The 22,428-nt window shown below is 37.3% G+C and overlaps 1 protein-coding gene across 3 annotated transcripts in view; it reads right to left on the reverse strand.

The window, feature by feature from the left end:
• The window catches only part of SLC16A1 (solute carrier family 16 member 1), a 40,098-nt gene that overhangs the window by 12,990 nt on the left and 4,680 nt on the right, over positions 1 to 22,428 (reverse strand). The window contains exons 2-3 of one of the 3 annotated variants that reach the window (XM_070487056.1): positions 9,423 to 9,598; positions 1,134 to 1,393 (exon numbers count right to left, since the gene is read on the reverse strand). In XM_070487056.1, coding sequence (XP_070343157.1) covers positions 1,134 to 1,350 — 217 coding nt within the window. In that variant the 5' untranslated portion in view covers positions 1,351 to 1,393; positions 9,423 to 9,598. The remainder of the gene's footprint in view (positions 1 to 1,133; positions 1,394 to 9,422; positions 9,599 to 22,428) is intronic. The other 2 variants (XM_070487057.1, XM_014837199.3) reach the window with 2 other exon arrangements.

The following is a 22,428-nucleotide window of genomic DNA, read 5'->3' on the forward strand; positions in this document are numbered from 1 at the left end:
CGTGCTACCAGGTTAGAAGCCTAATGCTAAGGCTTTACAGTTGAAATATAGAATCTTTTTTTACTAGCTATTAAAAAGCTACATGTGAAAATAATCTGAGATACTAAACTGCCACCCAAAAAGAAGATTAATAGAAATAAAAGCTTGGCTAAATAAGCAATGTGAGACATTGTCAATCCCAGTAAATAATATACTTGGCTTTAGAATCTCTGCTAAGCAACTATGTATTTTAAGTATTATGGTAGGTTTTGACTTTTACACGTTAAATTGTGATTTGATGTTCCAAGGTGAAACAAACAGTATTTTAAATGATGTTAAGTAGGGGCTGGCCCGGTGGCACAGCAGTTAAGTGCGCACATTCCGCTTCTCAGCGGCCCGGGGTTTGCCAGTTCAGATCCTGGGTGCGGACATGGCACCGCTTGGCAAAAGCCATGCTGTGGTAGGCGTCCCACATATAAAGTAGAGGAAGATGGGCATGGATGTTAGCTCAGGGCCAGTCTTCCTCAGCAAAAAGAGGAGGATTGGCAGTAGTTAGCTCAGAGCTAATCTTCCTCAAAAAATAAATAAATAAATGATGTTAAGTAAGCAACTTACTTTCCACATCTCCTTCACAACATGTCAAAGAAAACAGAAGGGAAAAATTGATAAAACTTAAATTTAAGGTGCAGCTGAAATGCTTTTAGGACTAATAACATCACAAGGAATAAGGGGGAGATTTTTTTCAGTTCTTTAATTCTAACACCATGAAAAGATTTCACCTGAGACTTTGAACTATGCTGTTCAGTTGCCATTGTTAACAGGATTGAAAAACGTGACTCTAAACATAAAGCTTCAAGACATAACATTCCAAAACTCACTGAATAAGACGTTAAAAAAAAAAAATTGGGGCTAGCCTCGTGGCTGAGTGGTTAAAGTTCCACACGCTCCACTTTGGTGACCCAGGTCTAGATCCCAGGCATGGACCCACTTCACTCATCAGCCATGCTGTGAAGTATCCCTCATACAAGATAGAAGACTGGCAGATGTTAGCCCAGAGCAAATCTTCCTCACCGAGAAAGAAAATAAAGTTAGCTAATTCAGAGCCTTTGGCTGCTTAATGAAAATTAAAACAGCAGGCCTCAGTGGGTACTTACCTCCACCATACATGACAGCCAACATGATGGAGGATATCCACGACACTTCACTGGTGGTGGCATTGAATATACTTTCGATTTCTTTGAAAAACACAGTAATTGATTTTGGAAATGCATAAGAGAAACCAATGGAAATGAAAGCTCCAACTACCACTGCCCACCCCCAGCCTCCATCTGGGGGAGTGTATCCAACTGGACCTCCAACCGCTGGTGGCATTTTAAGTGTAGATGAATTCCAAATGCAGTTCAAATCCAAATATCTGAAAGACATAAAATTAAAACAGCGTGTCAACAATAAAGCACCCCCAACAACAAAGGACTTCCACCCTTTACACCTAGCTCTCATGTAACTGAATTGTTTTTCAATGTTACTTGTCCAATAGACATTATCTTCTAAGGACATTATCAGAAAAAGTTTTAGAGCCATTATATTGCCCAGTTTTTAGTAGCTAAAAGGAAAATAGCTCCTCACCATTTAGGAAACCATAACTGAAATAAACTCTTTTCAATAAATGTAGTATTTCATTTGTATTTCAAATAAACCTATTTGGTTTAGCAGTTAATATAATGCCTCAAATTACCATAAATAACTAAATGCCTCGTTTGACCTACCTTCTCGCAAAATTCACGTAACACATAGCCTATAAAAGTTTCAGGTTCTAACAGAGATGTTAGAAGTTTTTCCCATTGAAGCACGTACTCTTCAATGCTTACTTTCTTTATACTTTCTCCTACTCACATGCTGACAAAGTATTAGGAAGCAGGTACCTGACTCACTAAATATGGAGCAATTTGTAATACAGAAGATCATTCTGAACACACAAGAATTTCATTTAATGGGCTGGAAAAGTTTCTCAGAAAAGTTTCCTTTTATCTATCTAATTGCTTTGATCAAGGTATTTTTTCCATTATAAGACAAGAAAAACTCCTACACAACAGTAAGTCAATAGAGTTAAACTTGCAAATTGAACTCTGATGTCAAAAGATGGTAGTTTCGAATCAAAGATTATCCCCCCCCTTTTTTTTTTGAGGAAGACTGGCCCTGGGCTAACATCCGTGCCCTTCTTCCTCTACTTTATACGTGAGACACCTGCCACAGCATGGCTTGCCACGTGATGCGTAGGTCTGCACCTGGGATCTGAACTGGTGAACCCTGGGCCGCCACAGTGGAACGTGCAAACTTAACCGCTGCACCAACAGGCCGGCCCCAAGATTATGCCTTTTCTTAAAGCCACCTAGTACTAATGAATAGCGCGGTTAGAAAATGAAACTTCCTATTAGATTATGAACAAGGAGAAGATGGGAGTGAGTGAGTAGTGGTTGTCTTACCTGTTTTCTCATGAAGGTCTCCTTTAATTTATTTAAAGCCAACTTCCACCTTATATTACAACTCATCCTGCAATCATATGTCGGCATGTCCATTTCAAATTATCTCCACTCAGAGTATATTACAGCAATAAAAACAGGCCAGAGATGACCAGCTCACTCTTGGCTACAACACTCTTTAGTCTAAAACACAAATCTAGCTTCATAGTGTAGTAGTCAACTCCCACACACTGTTTCTTCCAACCCATCTGAACACCGCAAATATGATTTAGGACAATGGACACTGTAGGCATAGGAAGAAACAGCCCCAGGGGAAGTTTTCCTGAGTGCAAAGATACAGGTTTCATCACTTCTGCTCCACATTGTACTAGAGGTTCTAGCCAGCGCATGTAGGCAAGAAAAAGAAATGAAAGACATAAAGACTAGAAAGGAAGAAGTAAAATTATCTTTACTCACAGATGACATAATCGTCTATGGAGGCAACGCCAAGGAACATACAAAAAAGGTACTAGAACTAAAATGAATTTAACTATGTCTCAGGATACAAGATTAAAAAACAGGAATCAACTGTCTTTCTATAAATGAGCAATGAACAATCAAACTTTGAAATTTGGAAAAATACCACTTACAATAGCATAAAAAAAACTGAATAGGGATAAATCTGACAAACGATGTATAAGACGTGTACTCTGAAAATTATAAAATATTACTAAGAAATTAAACTAAATAGATAACCCATCCTCTTGGTTTGAAAGACTCAGTATTTAAATTAGGCAAAGATTTCTGAAGGCACATAACTGCACTTTTATTAAAAAGTTTATAGGGGCCAGCCCCGTGGCTGAGTGGTTAAGTTCATGTGCTCCGCTTTGGCGGCCCAAGGTTTCGCTGGTTCGGATCCTGGGTGTGGAAATGGCACCGCTCATCAGGCCATGTTGAGGTGGCGTCCCACATGCCACAACTAGAAGGACCCACAACTAAAATATACAACCATATATACTGGGAGGATTTGGGGAGAAAAAGCGGAAAAAAAAAAAAAAGATTGGCAATAGTTGTTAGCTCAGGTTACAATCTTTAAAAAAAATAAATAAAATAAAAAAATTAATAAAAAGTTTATAAATTGGATTTTAAGCTGCAGATTGGGAGAAAATATATACAAAATATATATCCGACAAAAAATGTGTCCAAAACATAAAAAGAACTTTTATGGCTCAATAGCAAAACGATAAAGAATCTAATTAAAAACTAGCAAAACAGTTCAACAGATACTTTACCAAAGAAGACAAACGAATGACGAAGTACACGAAAAAAATGCTCAAAATTGTTAGTCGCTCGTGAAATGCAAATTGAAATCATGATGAGAAACTAATACTTACCTACTAGAATGACAAAAATTAAGACTGGTAATACCAAGAGTTGGTGAGGATATGAAGCAAATGGAACTCTCATATTGCTGGTGGTAAAGCAATGTGGTACAGCTGGTTGGAAAACATTTTGGCAATTCCTTATAAAGTTAAATATACATTTAACATATAACCCAGCCATTATACCCCTAGGTATTATTCAAGAGAAATGAAAACATACATCCTCACAAAGTCTTATATAAGAATCCTCTAGTAGCTTTATTCATAATAGCCCCAAAGTGAAAATAACCCAAATGACCATCAACAAGTAAATGGATAAACAAATCTGGTATAGCCATATAATGGAATACTACTCAGCAATAAAAGCAACAAACTACTGATGCATGCCATGAACATGGATGAATCACAAAAGCAATAAGTGAAAACAAGCTAGACATAAAACTATACTCTGTATGGTTACATTTACATTAGGTTCTAGAAAAGGCAAACTTCTAGCAATAGAAAACAGATCAGGGGTTGGGGAGAGGAGGCTGGCTCCAAAGGGCCATGGAAATGCTCTATTATTATAATTGTGGCAATAATTACTCATCGAATTGTACATTTAAAATTGGCAAATTTTATTGTATGTAACTCATACCTAAATAAAGCTGATCAAAACCAAAATAGTCCAAGGACAGTGACAAAGGAGATAAAATCTGTTCAGTGGCACAGGGAGATGATACAGAAGCAAAAGGAGATGGCAGGCAAAATTCTGTCTTGGCTATCTGGATGGTTACAGGAAAGAAGAGGAAAAGGAAGAGGACAGAAGACTCTCTCCCAAGAATTCACAACTACAGGCCTGTGTGGGCTTATGCTTATGTCTGGGGAAACTTCTGTTGTTCTTCCAGAGATATATTATGTTTGATTTTGCCAGCAAGCATTTCTCACAGACAAAACCTTGCCAAAGATAAGCTGACAGGCTAAAATTTCAAAACATATCAAGAATCAATTAACCATGAGTGAAGTAAAGCCAATATAACACAGCTGGATTAGATACTCAAGAACCACAGATATTGGACACAGGATACTTAAGATGGTTAAAAGCATGAAATAAACCATTAAAGACACAAAACCAGAAAAAACATCCCACCAAACACAAAATACTATTTAAAAAACTAGCTGATTTGAAACAGAACTTTGAGAAACATGAAAAGTATACTCAATGAAATTAATAATTGGTTAACCAGCAGACTGAACATAGCTGGAAAGAGACAGAGAACCTGGAGGACAGGTCTGAAGAAAGCAGCTGTCAGGGGAGAGCTTTATTCTGAAGCTATAAGAGAAAGGTTTAGAAACATGGAGTTTAGAATGGGAAGATTAGCATATCTAATGGGACTTTGAAAGAAGAGAATGGAGAGAGTGGGAAAGAGGCAATTTTCAAGGGTTAATGGCTAAGGATATTCCAGATTCAATGAATAATATGAACCTACACTTTGAGGAAACCCAACAAGATAAAGAAAATCATCTGAAAAAAAAAAAAAACCTGCTGAGAAAATACAGATTACACAATTAACAGATAATCATGCTGACAAAACAGAATTCCTATAGGTTTTGAAAAACTTTCAGTCACTATGTCTTCAAATATTGGTTCTTCCTCATTCCTTCTTTCCACTCCTCTGAGACTCCAACCGGATGTGAGCTGGACCTTCCCATGGTATCTACTCTCTTTCTCTTCGGTGTTTTCCATCCTTTTGTCTCTCTGTGCTAACAATTTGGGCCTAGGATATTTTCTTTCTCCAGTCATGATTTTCATTTACCTAGGGCTATATAAACCCAGACTCTCTCTAAGAATGTTTTAAGGATCTAGATATTCTGCCCATCCAGATGACTTGAAATTAGGTTGCAGTTCATTTGAGGGCTGGTTTACCTCCAATTCACCCTTAGTCCTACAGCACAGCTCTTTAGGATCCCAACCCAAAAGAAAAGGATTTTACCAGAGCTCTCACTCTTGGCCCTAGACTCCCACATTTATTCCCCTGGACACAAGAAGCTTTCCAAAGCACTACTCAGGCCACCAACAGACCTGCTCTTCCTTCTATAACCAGAAAGCCACTGACTCCATAAGCATATCTCTTATTGCCACAATTAAGAAGCCAGCAAAAGAAGCAGCTGACCAAATCAGGTGATCATCAAAATCAGGAAGTCACCACAATCAGAGGCTGCTGACTTCTGTGGTTAGCTCCAGAACCACATGTGCCTCCTATGACACCACCATCAAAATGTCCTGCTTCTCAAAATCTCAGTCAGTGACTAGACATTGAGACCTCTAATTCTGTTCTAATTCTGCCTTACAAATTTTACATGAATGCATTTTTGACAGGCAGAATTTAAATCAAATCCAGAAATAGTTGCAAGGGAACCTGGGAAACGCAGTCTTTAGCTTTAACGCATCTGCAATATAAGCAAAGAACACTAGAAAAAACGATGCAATGGATACTAAACATTATTTCTAAAATTCACTATAGATACATGCAGTGTGATACCATTTACATGAAATTTTAAATCACGTGAAATAGTATATTGTTTATAGACACACACATAGGTAAGGTATATATATATACACACACACACACACATATACCTATACCAATATCTTTATAAATAGTATATATCAATACTATTATAAAGAGACATACTGGATATATACAAAAAAGAAAAAAAAACTGCTATAAAAGTTTCTAAATGCTTACTCTCAATACTTGTATTTATCATGGACTGGCAATGCACAGCAGACCAGCACTGATCTGTGGGCCAGACTTGGTAGTGTTCCTTTACAACTATCCAGGAGAAATGGTTCAAGAACGCTAGGCAAAGGCATCTCCCTCACATCCACCTGGCACTGGAACTTCCCAAGAAGATGCTCTAGTCAAGATTGACAGGATCAAATATGGCCTGGAGGTCATCATAGCAATTATAAATTTGTTCCCGTCAGGAGTTCCCCTTGATTATCGCATCAGGATGGGTGAAATTGTGCCGTATTAAAATATAATTCTTGACCTATTCTTGTTCATTGACAGAGTAGACAGACAAGGCTGATGAAAAGGTGAAGCCCCCAGGGGAATAGAAAACATACTGTCCATTTTCTCTATAGCAGAGGTTTAGTCAGTAAGAGGAGACATTTCCAAGTTATTCCCAAGCTCGCCAGAGTTGCAGACAGGTTCTGATCTGAAGCATAACTCTCCCATGCCAAAGAATACTGTTTGCACAGCCAGAATTTCTGGCTTGTCCCGATTTCAGGTCCTTGGCCCATCTGAGGATCCCTAGCATGTTCTCTACCTGAAAATAGTGTCCTAAGATGATATTCTTTTCCTTGGAAGTCTTTAATAAGTTTACTCTTAGCATGTGCATCATTATATGACACATCCAGAGTACACTGTTTACCCTAGGGTTTACTCTTGGTCTAATTCTGTGGGTTTAGATAAATTTATAATGACACGTATCTAACATTATAGTATCATGATGAGTAGTTTCACAGCACTAAAAATCCTTTGTGCTCCCACCATTTGTTCCTCTCTTCTCTTTAACTCCTGGCATTCACTGATCTTTTTACTGTCTCCATAGATTTGCCTCTTCCAGAATCATATAGTGGTAATCATACAATATTGTAGCATTTTCAGATTGGTTTCTTTTGCTTAGTAATATGAATTTAAGTTTCTTCCATGTCTTTTCATGGCTTGATAGCTCGTTTCTTTTTAGCACTACATAATAATATTTCATTGTCTGGATGTACCACAGTTTATTTATCCAATCACCTACTGAAGGATATCTTAGTTGCTTCCAAGTCTTGGCAATCATGAATAAAGCTGCTATAAACTTCTATATGCGGGTTTTTGTGTAGAGAGAAAAAATATGTACCTTTTTGTATTTTAATTTGACATCTAAAATTTGTTATTAAGGGGAGGGCCCTGTGGTATAGTGGTTGAGTTCAGGCACTCTACTTTGGCAGCCTAGGTTCATGGGTTTGGACCCCGGGTGCAGACCTATATCACTCATCAGCCATGCTGTGGCAACGACCCACATATAAAGTAGAGGAAGAATGGCACAGATGTTAGCTCAGGGCTAATCTTCCTCAGCAAAAAAGTAAAAATAAAAAAATGTTATTAAGCTTAATAGTTGCAAATAATATAATTTCTGCATTTTATTTTATTTATTTATTTAAAACATCTGTTCATATCCTCTGCCCATTTTTTTCCCCTTCTTCTCCCTAAAGCCCCCTTGTACATAGTTGTACATTTTATTTGTGGGTCCTTTTAGTTGTGGCATGTGGGATGCTGCCTCAGCATGGCTTGATGAGCGGTGCTAGGTCCACACCCAAGATCTGAACTGGCGAAACCCTGGGCCACAGAAACAGAATGCACGAACTTAACCACTTGGCCACTGGGCCAGCCCCTCTGGCATTTTATATGTTGTACTCTATGTGCTTTAAATATATTTATCAAAACTGTGGCACTAAAGATTTTGCCCAACTTATGAAAAATACTAACCACATAATAATCAAACTGGTCAGCCCATTTTAAACCAATCAAGCAAAATAGATTTGTCAAAGTCATATCTCATTTTAATTGAAATAAATATGCTGGGGCCAGCCCAGTGGCGAAGTGGTTAAAGTGCGCACGTTCCGTTTCTTGGCACCCCAGGGTTCACCAGTTTCGATCCCGGGTGCAGACATGGCAACGCTTGGCAAAAGCCATGCTGTTGCACAAGTCCCACATATAAAGTAGAGGAAGATGGGCATGGATGTTAGCTCAGGGCCAGTCTTCCTCAGCAAAAAGAGGAGGATTGACAGTAGTTAGTTCAGGGCTAATCTTCCTCAAAAAAAGGGGAAAGAAATATGTTGATACACATCCCTGTGATAAATATGTGACTTTCTAATCTAATTCTAACTTAGAAAATAGAGAAGGAAGAAGTTGGTTGTCCAGATGGAATAAGGTTCTGCCTCCTCCAAAATTTCTGACCCAACCCCTCTTTGGATTTCTGTCATAGGACTCTCTCTGGGCCTATGCATTCTGAAACTTTCCCTTCTTTGGGGGCCCCAGAGATTTTTATAGCCTGGGGCAGTAACCTACACTAAGAATTGCCATAATTGAGAGATACGTTTCTTTTGCAGTGGGGTAAGGGCTTTTGGACAAAGCAAAATGGAAAAGGAGAAGCAGAAGACCTTACGCATCTATTCTCAGGAGAGAGGATTTTTAGTTAAGGGCACATCTGAATCTGAGAATCTGGAGAATAACGCCCTTAAAAATATAACCCAGTTTAGGGGCTGGCCCCGTGGCCGAGCGGTTAAGTTCGCGCACTCCGCTGCAGGCGACCCAGTGTTTCATCAGTTCGAATCCTGGGTGCAGACATGGCACTGCTCATCAAACCACACTGAGGCGGCATCCCACATGCCACAACTAGAAGGACCCACAACTAAGAATATACAACTATGTACCCAGGGGCTTTGGGGAGAAAAAGGAGAAAAATAAAATCTTAAAAAAAAAAATATATATATATATATATATATACGTATATATATAACCCAGTTTAAAGATTAAAGGTTTTTGTCCTAACACATTTCACTTACCTATGATTCAGGTGGGATGAAAATATTTACAAGTTGAAGCTTCTTGAAATTTCTACCAGAATGAATGCAATAAAAAGCTATTTAACAGTTCAGTTCTGCTGAAGGAAATAGTCTGGACTCTAAAATTACGTTAATAGAACTGCTGCAGGCATTAATTTTATGAGTTTCTCCTTCATCTAAGAATGAAAAAAGGGAAAAGCACTCAAAATTTTTCAACCAAAGAACCACCAAAAAGATTAATTCACCTCAGAATGTTTACACACAGAGACCTCCACACACATGGTAGACTATTTACCACATCAAGCTCCGACTCCAACAGCTAATACGTGTTGAACATGATTAAACTTAGAGTTTAGCTGCCAGCTATGATCTGTCCCAGTTAGTTAAGGCAGTTAAAATTTTAGTCACCAAGACTTGCCTCATCAAGTTAATAATACCTTATTCCATAGTGTCAAAATTAGATTTAAAAATTCAAGAAGCTTTAAAAAGATTCAGAAGGAAACAAGAAGAAAGTATAAGAAATGAGTATCCAAATTTTGAAAAAAAGAACACTTCAAAAAACCAAACATGGATTCAACACAATTCTGCCACCATCTGACTAATGGCTGTCCTTATTAACTTAAAAATTCTGATGGTACATAATACAAAAAGTGTGTAATATCACTAACTAAATACATTATTTTCTTTTAAACTGATCAAATCTCAGCTATAAATGAAAGGGTTCATTCAAAAAGCACAGTACAAGAGTAGGCCTCCTTGCATAGTATTCAGGGTCCTGTTCAGAAAGAGAAACACTGACGTCCAGAGGCCAAAAGAGATTAAAGTTTAAGATTTTAATCCTTACAATGAGCACAGTAGTCTTCCTATTAGCTTAGCTATTATTTTATGACCCTCTAGTAGTTGCCTGAAAGTAATGAAGAGAGAACCAAAAAAGTGATATGGTGATAAGAACGTTCTTCATCAATTCACTTTGTAAAGGGCAAAGGGAAACAATAACCCTAACTTTTCTTGGCAATGATGGTGGTGTCAAGAACCATCTTCCAGATTTTTCTGATTTCTCTCCTTTTCTCTTAACTCTTAGGAATTGTGCAAGTAAACTAATCTGGAAAGCCAATATTGTACTCCATAGCCCCCATGCTCTGCCCTGACTCCAGAAGAGAAGGGTTACAAAAGCCCTTGGAAATAGTACTCGTTATGTTCTCTACACTCTCCATCAACATTTAAAACAAAGCCACTGTCATTTCCTAAAACAACAACGGCCACTTTGTGAACTTAAAAGAGGCAGAAAGTCTCTAAAATCAACAATCTTAAAAAAATTTGTTACTAAGTGTAGACCAATTTTACGTTTCAAATCCACATGGAAACATTCAAGTCCAGAAAGTCTGATTTACTGAAGCTATTGCTGCTAAAGTAGCTAATCTACCAGCTTTTTATAACTGGCCCTCATCCAGCTTCATGGCTTATACAACCACCTGCCCCAAAGTAAATCCCAGGGTCTAGGAAATCTCACCTTCTTTCCCATTTTAAAACTGAATAGACTGAAGAAAAACAAAGCAACAACAAAAACAAATAGAAAGCACCAGTGAAAGAAATATAACTTCTGTAGCTGGCTAGCCAAACATTGGCAGTTACGAAATGCATGATTTTGATGAAAGTGCATACACAGAACCTAAAAAAATGCAAACTTGGCTCTGCAAACTTCCATCTATTTGTGTCTCCCTTATCATTCAGGGCAAATCCAATCCACATGACAAGAAGTTGAATATACTATCCTTGAAAAGAAATTAATTTGCTAACTATTTAGAATGCTTAAAGAAAGATTTTGGATTTATCCTTCAGAATATATGAAAATTGATTCATAACTTTGTTTTATTCAGACCATATTTACAATCCCTACAAATATCAATATTTTAGTTACTACTAATTTCCAGATTTTTTTATGATTTACATGGTCAGACCATCCCACTATACATATGAAGTGTTATTTCTTTTTTAAGACAAGAGATCACAAAGTTCTTGGTCTAAAGCAACCTTAAGCAGATAACATAGTTGGAAAAGGGAGTATTCCAACAGGTTTTTAGATAATTGTGGATATTCTGCTTTGACACTGCACCAAAACTCAGTAAGTGATAGTTTCTTAATGGTGGAATCTAAGGACTCTAATCCTGAGTCTTCAGGTCCCTGAGGGGTCCATACACCACACTTTGAGAATGGCTGTTGTTTTAAACCATTAACTCTATTTGATCACAAAAGTGACTAAATTGATACCTACTGGTTTATTCAGATTGTATTTCATCTTGGTGCATTCAACTGAATCAGAATCTCTGTAGGCTAGGCAATGTTTTTTAAGTGCTACAGTAAATAATGATGTATAACTTGGGATTTATTAATTACAGAAAAAAGCTGATGCATACGTATATGGGAAAAGGTGATAGGAGATGGTGCAGAATGGACTATTATTTTTCATTTTAAATCATAAGTCTACTTAAACTATATATGTATTTTACACTTTGATAAAAATTGTAATTATGTAACCCCTCACATTAAAATAATTTTGATCAAGGATATCAGTTTTTGCTATTTTTGTTAAGAAGAAAAAGAACATGGAATAATTCTATTACAGAAGAAAATAATAATTCCTTTCCTTTAAGAGTTCTTCAGCTTATCAGGTATTCCCTGCAGTCCTCCTCACATTTTCTCGTAGTGCTAAATTACCATATGTATTCCTGGAGAGTATTTTCTATCCAAACCAGAAATTTGTTCAAAGTTTTTCCCAACAAGAAAGCTCACAATACAGACTAGTTAGGAGCCCACAGCACCATGAAACAGATGAAACTTAACATTTGTAACTGTCTTTATTCTGACTGTGATCTAGAAAAGGGTTGCTCTGTTTCAAGTAAATTTATCAAATGCCAAAAGCTATGTGATGAAATGAGGGGTGTTTGTTACATCTCAGGGCCCTTTCACCACCTAAAATAAGACAGAAGGGAATGTCAGAGGTTGAGGCTGGAGAGTTTCCATCCTTGCTCCTTAATTTCCAGCCTTTCTGCCACTTCTCTGTCCACTGCAGTCTTAGGCCTAGATTGTTAAAGTTTGACAGTTTTATTTATTTACTTATTTATTTATTTATTTTTGGTGAGGAATATTGGCCCCGAGCTAACATCGGTGCCATCTTCCTCTACTTTATGTGGGACACGGCTGCACGTGGCTTGATGAGCAGTGCTAGGTCCACGCCCAGGATCCGAACCCACAAACCCCAAGCAGCCGAAAGGGAACGCACGAACGTGAAGCACTACACCACCAGGCCAGCCCCAAGTATGACATTTCTTACCTTGTAAATGTTAGCTTTCAATGAAAAATCTTCATTAAATATTAGTCAGCTACCTTTTGCTTAGCTGAGCAAACCTTTAAGGCTGAAATTTTTTGAAAAGGCAGAAACACAAATTTACCAACAACATGGAAACATGTGGACATAAAGACCCAGCACTAAGAAAGACTTCCAGAGAATGAAATTTAGTGCCACCACCAAGTGACATGTATCCTAAATATTCCCGGCTTGTTTAATGAAATGGGTTTTCAAGTTTTCCTACACAGCTTCCCGGCAATCAATATATCACTTTTTATATCAATTAGCAGCACTTTTGCTGTACTATGAACAAAGCCGGGCGAGGTATTTCAATGCAAGACAAACATGGGAAATTCTGGCTATTTGCACCTTCAACTAAACTCTGTTAAGAATCAATTTTTGTTTGTTTTTCTGCTTGACTAGGCCTATGTTGATGCACAATTCCAATTAATTTATCTTGACTTTGCTTAATACGTTCGAATAGCCCTATGATGTTGCTATAGTGACCCCAAGTTTACAAATGTCAATCCTAATTTTCTTGGAGCTGTTTTAGAAATAAGGATTACAGTTTTATAAATAAGTAGTATAGAGAACTCATGAAGCTGATCATATTTGTAAATGGGCAAACTAATGCAAACTTAAACTTAATGAATATACATATATATGTACCTATGTGTGTATTTATGTGTGCATATATATATATATACACACACTTATTCTTCTTTTGTCAATCTTAGCCAATGTCATATTCAATAATCTAAATCTGTAACAAACACTCTTAAGTATCCTTTATAAGACAATGATTTCTGACATCTATTCATCCAAATAAGCATGATCTTATACAAGGAGAAAGAGGGAAAAAGTATGGTCCCAGTAACATGTGGAAACTCTCAATTTGAGTTCTGATTACGCTGTTGAGGGTTAATTTTAATATTTCATTTATTTATTCTCCCCACATCAGTGCAATTTCTTTCAAAAGAAAGTAATCTATTTGCAGACTTATAGAATAGACAATATTAGTATATGTTAATTAACGTGCATTTTAAACTGAGAAGAAGAGTTTTCAAAATAAGGAAAAGAGAAACTTCTTACTTTTTTTTTTGAGGAAGATTAGCCCTGAGCTAACATCTGCTGCCAGTCCTCCTCTTTTTGCTGAGGAAGACTGGCCCTGAGCTAACATCCATGCCCATCTTCCTCTACTTTATACGTGGGACGCCTACCACAGCATGGCCTTTTGCCATCCGAACTGGCAAACCCCGGGCTGCCGAGAAGAAGAACATGTGCACTTAACTGCTGTGCCACCGGGCCAGCCAGAAACTTCTTACTTTTTACATCTGATTTGCAAACTATACACATAAACAAATTCCAATGAAAATATTTCTCCCTTTAATAATTTAACTTGAAGGTCAAGATTTCATGAAAAATTGTGAAATAGCTGCAAAGTGTTTACTATCAAAAGATTTCAAGAAACGAGCAACTATTTTTACTTCAGCTGACAAACAGCAAAAAATGAGAACAGAGTACAACAATGAGACTCAAGTCAGCATCTGTATCTAGGGTTATGGCTCCAAATCTAAAACTAAGTAGACTTCTTTTAAGGGAACACAGCATGAAGAATATCAATCTCCACCTTAACTTTGCTCCCAGTGAATTATGACTTAAAAAAAAAAAAAAAGGAAGCCCATTAGCTATTACATAGCCCATCGAGGGGTCGGTCCGGTGGCACGGTGGTTAAGTGCGCACATTCTGCTTCTGGCGGCCCTGGGTTCCCTGGTTCGGATTCCGAGTGTGGACATGGCACCGCTTGACAAGCCATGCTGTGGCAGGTGTCCCACATATAAAGTAGAGGAAGATGGGCACGGATGTTAGCTCAGGGCCAGCCTTCCTCAGCAAAAAGAGGAGAATTGGCGGCAGTTAGCTCAGGGCTAATCTTTCTAAAAATAAATAAATAAATAAATAGACCATCCACAGTGAAAAGTAATAGTCTTATAATAGCAGATTAATTTTCTACTATTGTCTATAACAACATCCTAAGCACCACATTGCATTCCTTGGCTGTTTTCACCCTTCTACTATCCTTCACAAACTGTGGTATAACTTCCTTTGTGAACTGTACAATCCAAAGAACAAGGGTTAGTTTTTATTAGTGCAATAAAGAAAGGGGCGTACTTTGTTAACTAATAAAGATTCACACAAAAAAAGTAGACTTCTTTTAAGGGAACACAGCATGAAGAATATCAATCTCCACCTTAACTTTGCTCCCAGTGATTTATGACTTAAAAAAAAAAAAAGGAAGCCCATTAGCTATTAAATAGCCCATCCAGGGGTCAGTCCAGGATTTTAGGGCCATGAGACCCAAAGAGGATTAATTACCTGTCCATGTCCTAAACTATCAAATTCCATGCAAATTACACGTCATAGGATTCTATAATTACTTTTAAAAATTATATCAGGATACACACCAAACTTTTTTGCAATTCATTCAACAAATTTGAGTGCCTAGAGTGAAAGCAGTAAACAAAACAGATGGTCCCTGCCCTCATGGAGCTCAGATTCTACGGAAGAAAGAAAATAAACAGGTAAACAAATTAAGTAAACTAAATAAATATGTTCTAATAAGTATACATAAAACTTTGCATTGTTTGGAGGTTGGGAGTAGGAGATAATATCCTCATTCCATATGCCTGTGTTGTTTGACTTGTTCCAATGAACCTATATTACACTACAAGAAAGAAAATACAAAGTAGCAAAGTTTTAAGGGATGACAAGTTATACATGTTCATTATAGAAAAATTAGAAGGTGCTGGCCCCGTGACTGAGTGGTTAAGTTCACACGCTCCACTGCAGGTGGCCCAGTGTTTCACTGGTTCGAATCTCGGGCGTGGACATGGCACTGCTCATCAAGCCACACTGAGGCAGCGTCCCACATGCCACAACTAGAAGGACCCACAACGAAGAATATACAACTATGTACTGGGGGGCTTTGGAGAGAAAAAGGAAAAAGATAAAATCTTTAAAAAAAAAAAAAAAAAGAAAAATTAGAAGATATACATATGTGAATACAAAATAAAATTTACCTATCTTCTACTATCCTCAATAAACTATTCACCTTTTGGTGTAAATTCTTTTCAACTTCCTTCTGGGCTAGTCATGCATAAGCATAAATATAAACATGAGATTTACTTTATGTTGTTTTATAGCCTGCTTTTTCCATTCAATATCAGAAATGTTTTTTGATATACATCTGGTTCTACAATATTATTTTTGAATAGCAGTATTCTACTCTATGGAAGTATCATACTTTTAAAAAATTACCTATTGTTGCATACTTACGTTGTTACTCTTTTTCTTCTATAAAAACTACTGCGGTAAACTAGAAATTTAGGACAAATCTTTAGACATGGGATTTGTGCAAAATTCTAAGGTTTTCGATTCATACTGCCAACTTGCCCTTAAGAATATACCAATTTTTTACTCCCTATCACAGTGTAACAAAGAGCCTATTTTTTCAGTCTTTCATAGCATTCGGTGGCAAAAGCATTTGTAACTAAGAACCACACCAAAATTTAGAACCTAAGAGTGCCAATATTCTAACTATATGGCAACTATGGTAAGGTTTATTTTAAAACAGACAATAACCAACATCTTCATTTTTCTACATTAAAAGTTTATGATTTAATATCAGATTAATAAAAAGCAGCTAACTCTCCAGTATAACAGGTCTGTGGGTTACTTAGGGCTGAGCATTAATTAAGGTTCTCGGGTAAAAGCTGGACACCTAGTCAAAAGAAGCGGCAAGGGGGCCGGCCCTGTGGCATAGTGGTTACGTTCCCACACTCCACTTTGGCGGCCTGGGCTTCATAGGTTGGGATCCTGGGCGTGGACCTACACACCACTCATCAAGCCATGCTGTGGTGGCATCTCACCAAGAAGAACTAGAAGGACATACAACTAGGCTATACAACTATGTACTGGGGCTTTTGGGGGATGAAAAAAAGCGAATTTTAAGAAACAAGTGGCAAATTCATTTTTACTTTTCACTGCAAACCTCTAACTTGCAGAGCACATTCCCACCTCATTGTTGAGTAAGCACCTAGGTTATACCTCAAAGTCAAACCACAGACAAGCTAAAGTACTGTATGTCTGTAATATATTTTAGAAAAAGGCATTATTAGCCAAAACAAAAACCATGAGATCTGGTTTAGTTTAGTTCTCTTTAATACTGCGGCTTATGAGGATACGGAGGCAGATGAGGACGTCCAGAAAGCAGAAAATAACTTCCATGGCTATTTCAAAGCTTTAAGAAGTTAGTAGAACCAATTCTTTATTACATCAGTCACAATTAAAATGTATACTTACAAGTTTCCTTTTCTTTGACACTGTCATATCATTAGCACTTCTCACACTTACCAGCAAAAATTGAGGCTTTTTTGTCTCATAAACCAGAGAGGAAGGAAGGAAAGGGAAAAAGAAGAGGTATTCTGATCAGGCTACTATGAAAGAGTTGAAAGTAGGCGAGTAAGGGAAGCGACTTTTGAAGTAAGTATGTATAGTTTGTACTGGAATCAAGCTTCAGGCAATCTAAGCTGTGAGTGACCAAAGAAGGGAAAGTTACCTGCGTGATTACCCAGGGAGAAAAGGACATTTTCACCATCAAGAGGCACCATTGCTTCAGGATACCTTAGTCTTAAAGACCAAGTCAGAAACAAAGGCAAAGATAGTATAATTTTGCTCTAAATCCACATACTGATGTGATATAAGCACTAATTTGTAAAAATGAAATTGCTTTCCATTAACTGACTATTTCCATAATTCTAATTTTATCTCAGATTCTACTCCAGCCCACGAATATCCTTATCGTTTTCTGAATATACCTTGCCACATGGAGTTAATTCTCTCCATGACATCTTACTCAAAGTTCCTTAGGTAGCATCCTGAAAACTCTAAGATAACAAGTTGTATGTCTATTTCTTTCTTTGTAAGTAACTATTTCCCAATTAGGTTAGGTGTGTGCTTTTAGATCATGAATTATTAAGAACAGAGGCTATTCTTTCTACTTTTAAAAAACTAACCCCTCCTCCATGACCAAATGCTAACATTAGATGAACTTCAAGAAATCTGATTTTCCCAGTTTTTAAGAAGTAGAGAAAATGTGAAACCAGAAAAAATCCTCCAATGTTACACTTTCTGGACCTCTACAGAAAAAAAACAGGTGGAAAAGTTTGGTTTTTGTTTTTTTTTAAATAAAGAGAAAAAATTACTGAATACAATTTCTAGCACATAGAACTTATCTGATCAGTCTCACTTTCTGAGTTACTACCACACCAGCAGATGCTGCTTTCTTTAATGTTTCATTTTTACCTGCTTCTCACGGACGAAAAACTGGCTATTGTCCATGTTGAGATCAAGTTCTGTTTGCTTTCACATATTAATTTATTTCTTGCTTGGGCAAGAGTTTTCAAATTTAGACCCATTTCACATTTTATAAAACATAAAAATGTGAGTAGTAGTGAAGAAAGGGAATCTGGAGGTTATGTCCTTCAATGGCAGGTTATGCTTGGCAGAATTCTAGGTTATATTCTGGAATATCTGTATATGTTCTGTTCTCTACAGCAATCCAAAAATATATTCAACACATCAAGACCTAAGTGGGCCATTTTAATTTATCCATATATGACCTACCTTGCCCTAGAATATGAAGAAATGCAGTGGCTGGATTAAAACCGCACACAGATGTGTTGTTAGGGTTGTGTAATTTATGTTATATTGAATATAAATGAGTATTTGAACATGATGGGTAGTTATTTCTGTTAGAATCTACTTCACTTCCCGTATTCTGAAGCCTAATGGGGAGAATAAGCAGATTACAACTCATTAAAAGATCAACAACAAAGAAAGCTTTTCCTTTTCTCAAAAAAAGGCTGAGTTGAACTATTCACTCAGAAATAATTAACACTATACGTAGTTCCACATAAAAAATATTAAGTTTTGAGGACTGGAGACAACATAGTAGTACACTTATATTTCATTTCAAAGCGTTAGTCTCATTCTAAAAGTTTCAAACATTTTTAAATATATTTCATCCCTTTCTAGTAATTTCTTGTGCACATAGTAATTGTTTAATAAATATTCCTTGAATGAGTCTAAACTTCATTATCGTGCTACTTTTGACCCTCTCCATCTCAAATAAAGAACTAAACTGTTTTATTAACAAACCATAAGAGTATTAAAATTGAGTACTGTCTGTCTAGCATTAAAGCATTACCTACCATTCTCAAATTTTTTTTTTAAAGATTTTTTATTTTTTCCCTCTTTCTCCCCAAAGCCCCCTGGTACATAGTTGTATATTCTTCGTTGTGGGTCCTTCTAGTTGTGGCATGTGGGACGCTGCCTCAGCGTGGTTTGATGAGCAGTGCCATGTCCACACCCATGATTCGAACCAGTGAAACACTGGGCCGCCTGCAGTGGAGCGCGTGAACTTAACCACTCGGCCACAGGGTCAGCCCCTCAAATGTTTATTTGCAAGGCTTTTTTAGAATATATTTATAGACACTAAAGATATATGAAAAAGAAGTCAGCATTATTACCTCAAAATATACCACAGTTAAACTTAAATAAATCTTACACTGTGTTGTCATTAAGATAATGATCAGTTCCTTTACTAGAAATATACAATTTTCAAATGAGTGTTTTATTTGCCTGGAAACTCCAGTAATAGTTAAACCACTCTTCTTTGCTCTGCTGCATCAAGTAGTTTTCTACCTGACAGAGCTAATAGAAACAACATCATTACCCAACCACAATATACTGAAGTAAAGATTTGTATTTCTAATCTATAGAGGAGGTATTCTAAACCTGAGGTTCATTGACCTCTTTAGAGCTTCCCACAGCAGAGTAAAATAAAAGCCTGGATCTATTATAGTGAGCTGCTGAAGACAAAATTTGAAGCATTTCCTGAGGTTAGCCCCGTGGCCGAGTGGTTGGGTTCGCACCCTCTACTTTGGTGGCCCAGGGTTTTGCTGGTTCGAATCTGGGTGCGGATATGGCACTGCTCATCAAGCCATGCTGAGGTGGCGTCCCACATGCCACAGCTAGAAGGACCCACACCTACAAAAAAGAAAAAATACGCAAGTCAGTACCAGGGGGCTTTGGGGAGAAAAAGGAAAAACAAAATCTTAAAAAAAAAAAGAACATTCCCTGATGCACCCCAAAGAGAGCAAGAAAATCTTCCAAGTCAATGAAGACATCCACTGTTCCACTTAACTTATGGCACTTAAAACAGAACTCCTTTGGAAATAATAATTTTAAGTTATATTAACATACACTCCCTGAATACAAAGGTAAATTATTCTGCCTGAATTTGTGAAAATCATTTTATTCTCTCTTAGCATACACATAAGCATTTTTTTTTTTATTAAAGATTTTTATTTTTTTCCTTTTTCTCCCCAAAGCCCCCCAGTACATATATATTCTTCGTTGTGGGTCCATTTAGTTGTGGCATGTGGGACGCTGCCTCAGCGTGGTTTGATGAGTAGTGCCATGTCCACGCCCAGGATTCGAACCAACGAAACACTGGGCCGCCTGCAGCGGAGCGCGCGAACTTAACCACTCGGCCACGGGGCCAGCCCCTACACATAAGCATTTTGTTCCTTCTCATTCGTGAGGTCAGAATTTATGATGATTTAGTACACAAAAGTCAATGACCAAAGAATTTATATGACCTGTGACATTACATAATCCTGTGACAACATGATTTGTGTGCTGTGTTGCATCCCAGGTTCTGGCTAACCTCACTCTTACACTGGTAGAACCTAAGGAGTCCTTGTCAGAATAATGCTTCAAAATACATAAAAGAAAACACAAAGGGATAATTGTCAAAATACTTTTAACTGAATATAATAATGTGCTTTTAAAAACAGCAAATTAGATAAGATCTAGTAGTGGGTCTAATAACCACAGTAATTTTGAAGTAGAGATAAGTTTGAACAGTTTCAAAATAGCTGCAACCTCTGTTTCACGATATGAAAATATGTGATTTCTACTGGTGACAAAGTCACAGGTACTGCTGACACTACTATGGTTTGTTGCCTACACTCATAGTTGAAAGAAATTCTAAATTTTACTTAGCGGTTAATGAAAAGATGTAACTTTTTCCCCCAACCAAGTTCACAGACTCCCTGAATTCCATCTACCATGGAGGATCAATCTGCAGATCTCAAGCTAAAAAACCCTGATAGAAGAACAGAAGAGAAAGTTAATAAAGTAAAAACTTAGCTTTGGTTCTCAAAACTCAATAAGAAAACTTTCAAAAGCCCTGGTACTATCCAAAATAGTTTAACACACTGGAGCAGTATCATCATCCTTTGTATAGGAAGAACAAAATCACAGGGAAGAAACATTTTTCAACTAATCATCAAATACGTAGTTTAGAATGCCTATATATTTTGAGGAATTTCACCTTTCTATGAAAGCAAAGTCACTGTAATCAAATCAGATTCAACAATATTATGACTTGTGACTAGTAACAGGGTATTGTGGACAACCAACAGAACTCGATCCAACTGCTTCTGCATAAATGGTCAGTGATACCTTGCAGCCAGTCTCACTGTTGTGGTGGATGTGAACTCATGCTGTCATTGTGTGTACTGTGACCCCAGAAGCAAAATCACCACTTCCAGAAGATTGTTAGTGCTGTTTTAATCACTACTCTGCATGACACAAAGGCTCAAACATGTCACCTATAGCAGTCTTCCTGCCACACAGATCCATTATAAAATGAATCCTGTGACCAAAAAAAAGAAAAAAAAAAGACATGGAGAAAAATTTCAGTTTGCCAGGGCAAATTACGGGAAAAACAACATACACTACTTAAAAAGGTCACTTGGAGCCATGTATTGTAGAAGACTTAGATCTGTCCAAATACTAAATTTGGTAGGCACTGGAAAACCATGAGAAGTTTTGATTAGAGAAATGACACAATCAGCACTGGCAGCACACTGTAGGACAGACTGGAGAAGGGGGAGGGCAACGATAGAAGGTAAAAGGCCACTGCACCAATCATCGCAGCAGCCTAAACTAGGGAGTGGTACTAAGAATGAAAAAGTGGGAAAGAGGAATGGATACAAGAGATAACAAAGAAGAGAAAGGTATGGCACACAATTACATTTGGTAGGGCAGGGAGCCCACTAGAGAAGTACTTAGATGATTCAGAGGGTTTAAGCCTGGCTCCCTGGAAGAATGGCAGTCAGAAGAAAAGACTAAGTTTGGGAGATGAAGGGAAGTTGAGAAGAGGCATGTTGCCTAAAGCTAACACACTAAGTTTGAAAATGTCCAAGAGACAACTGGAAAAGCAGATCACTGATAAAAGTAGTCAATCCCTGTCCTCAGGGAACTTAAAATCTGTAATCTGGTTACACCTAGGGATTTAGATTTGGTAGTCATTCTATCAGAAATTCCCCCAAAGCCAAGAGAACAGATAAGCTCGTCAAGAAGAACAGAGTAGACCAAAGAAACCCTATCAATTTAAGAACAGAAATTCTAAATGTTACAAATACTAAAAGCCATTTTAAACGTTAATATCAAGCGCTAAAATGCTAAAAACATTTTAACACAATACTGGCTTTTAAAGAGGACACACCTTGATACATTTAAATACATCTC

This window comes from Equus asinus, chromosome 16 (assembly GCF_041296235.1).
Source record: "Equus asinus isolate D_3611 breed Donkey chromosome 16, EquAss-T2T_v2, whole genome shotgun sequence".
In the NCBI taxonomy this organism is placed as follows: domain Eukaryota; kingdom Metazoa; phylum Chordata; class Mammalia; order Perissodactyla; family Equidae; genus Equus; species Equus asinus.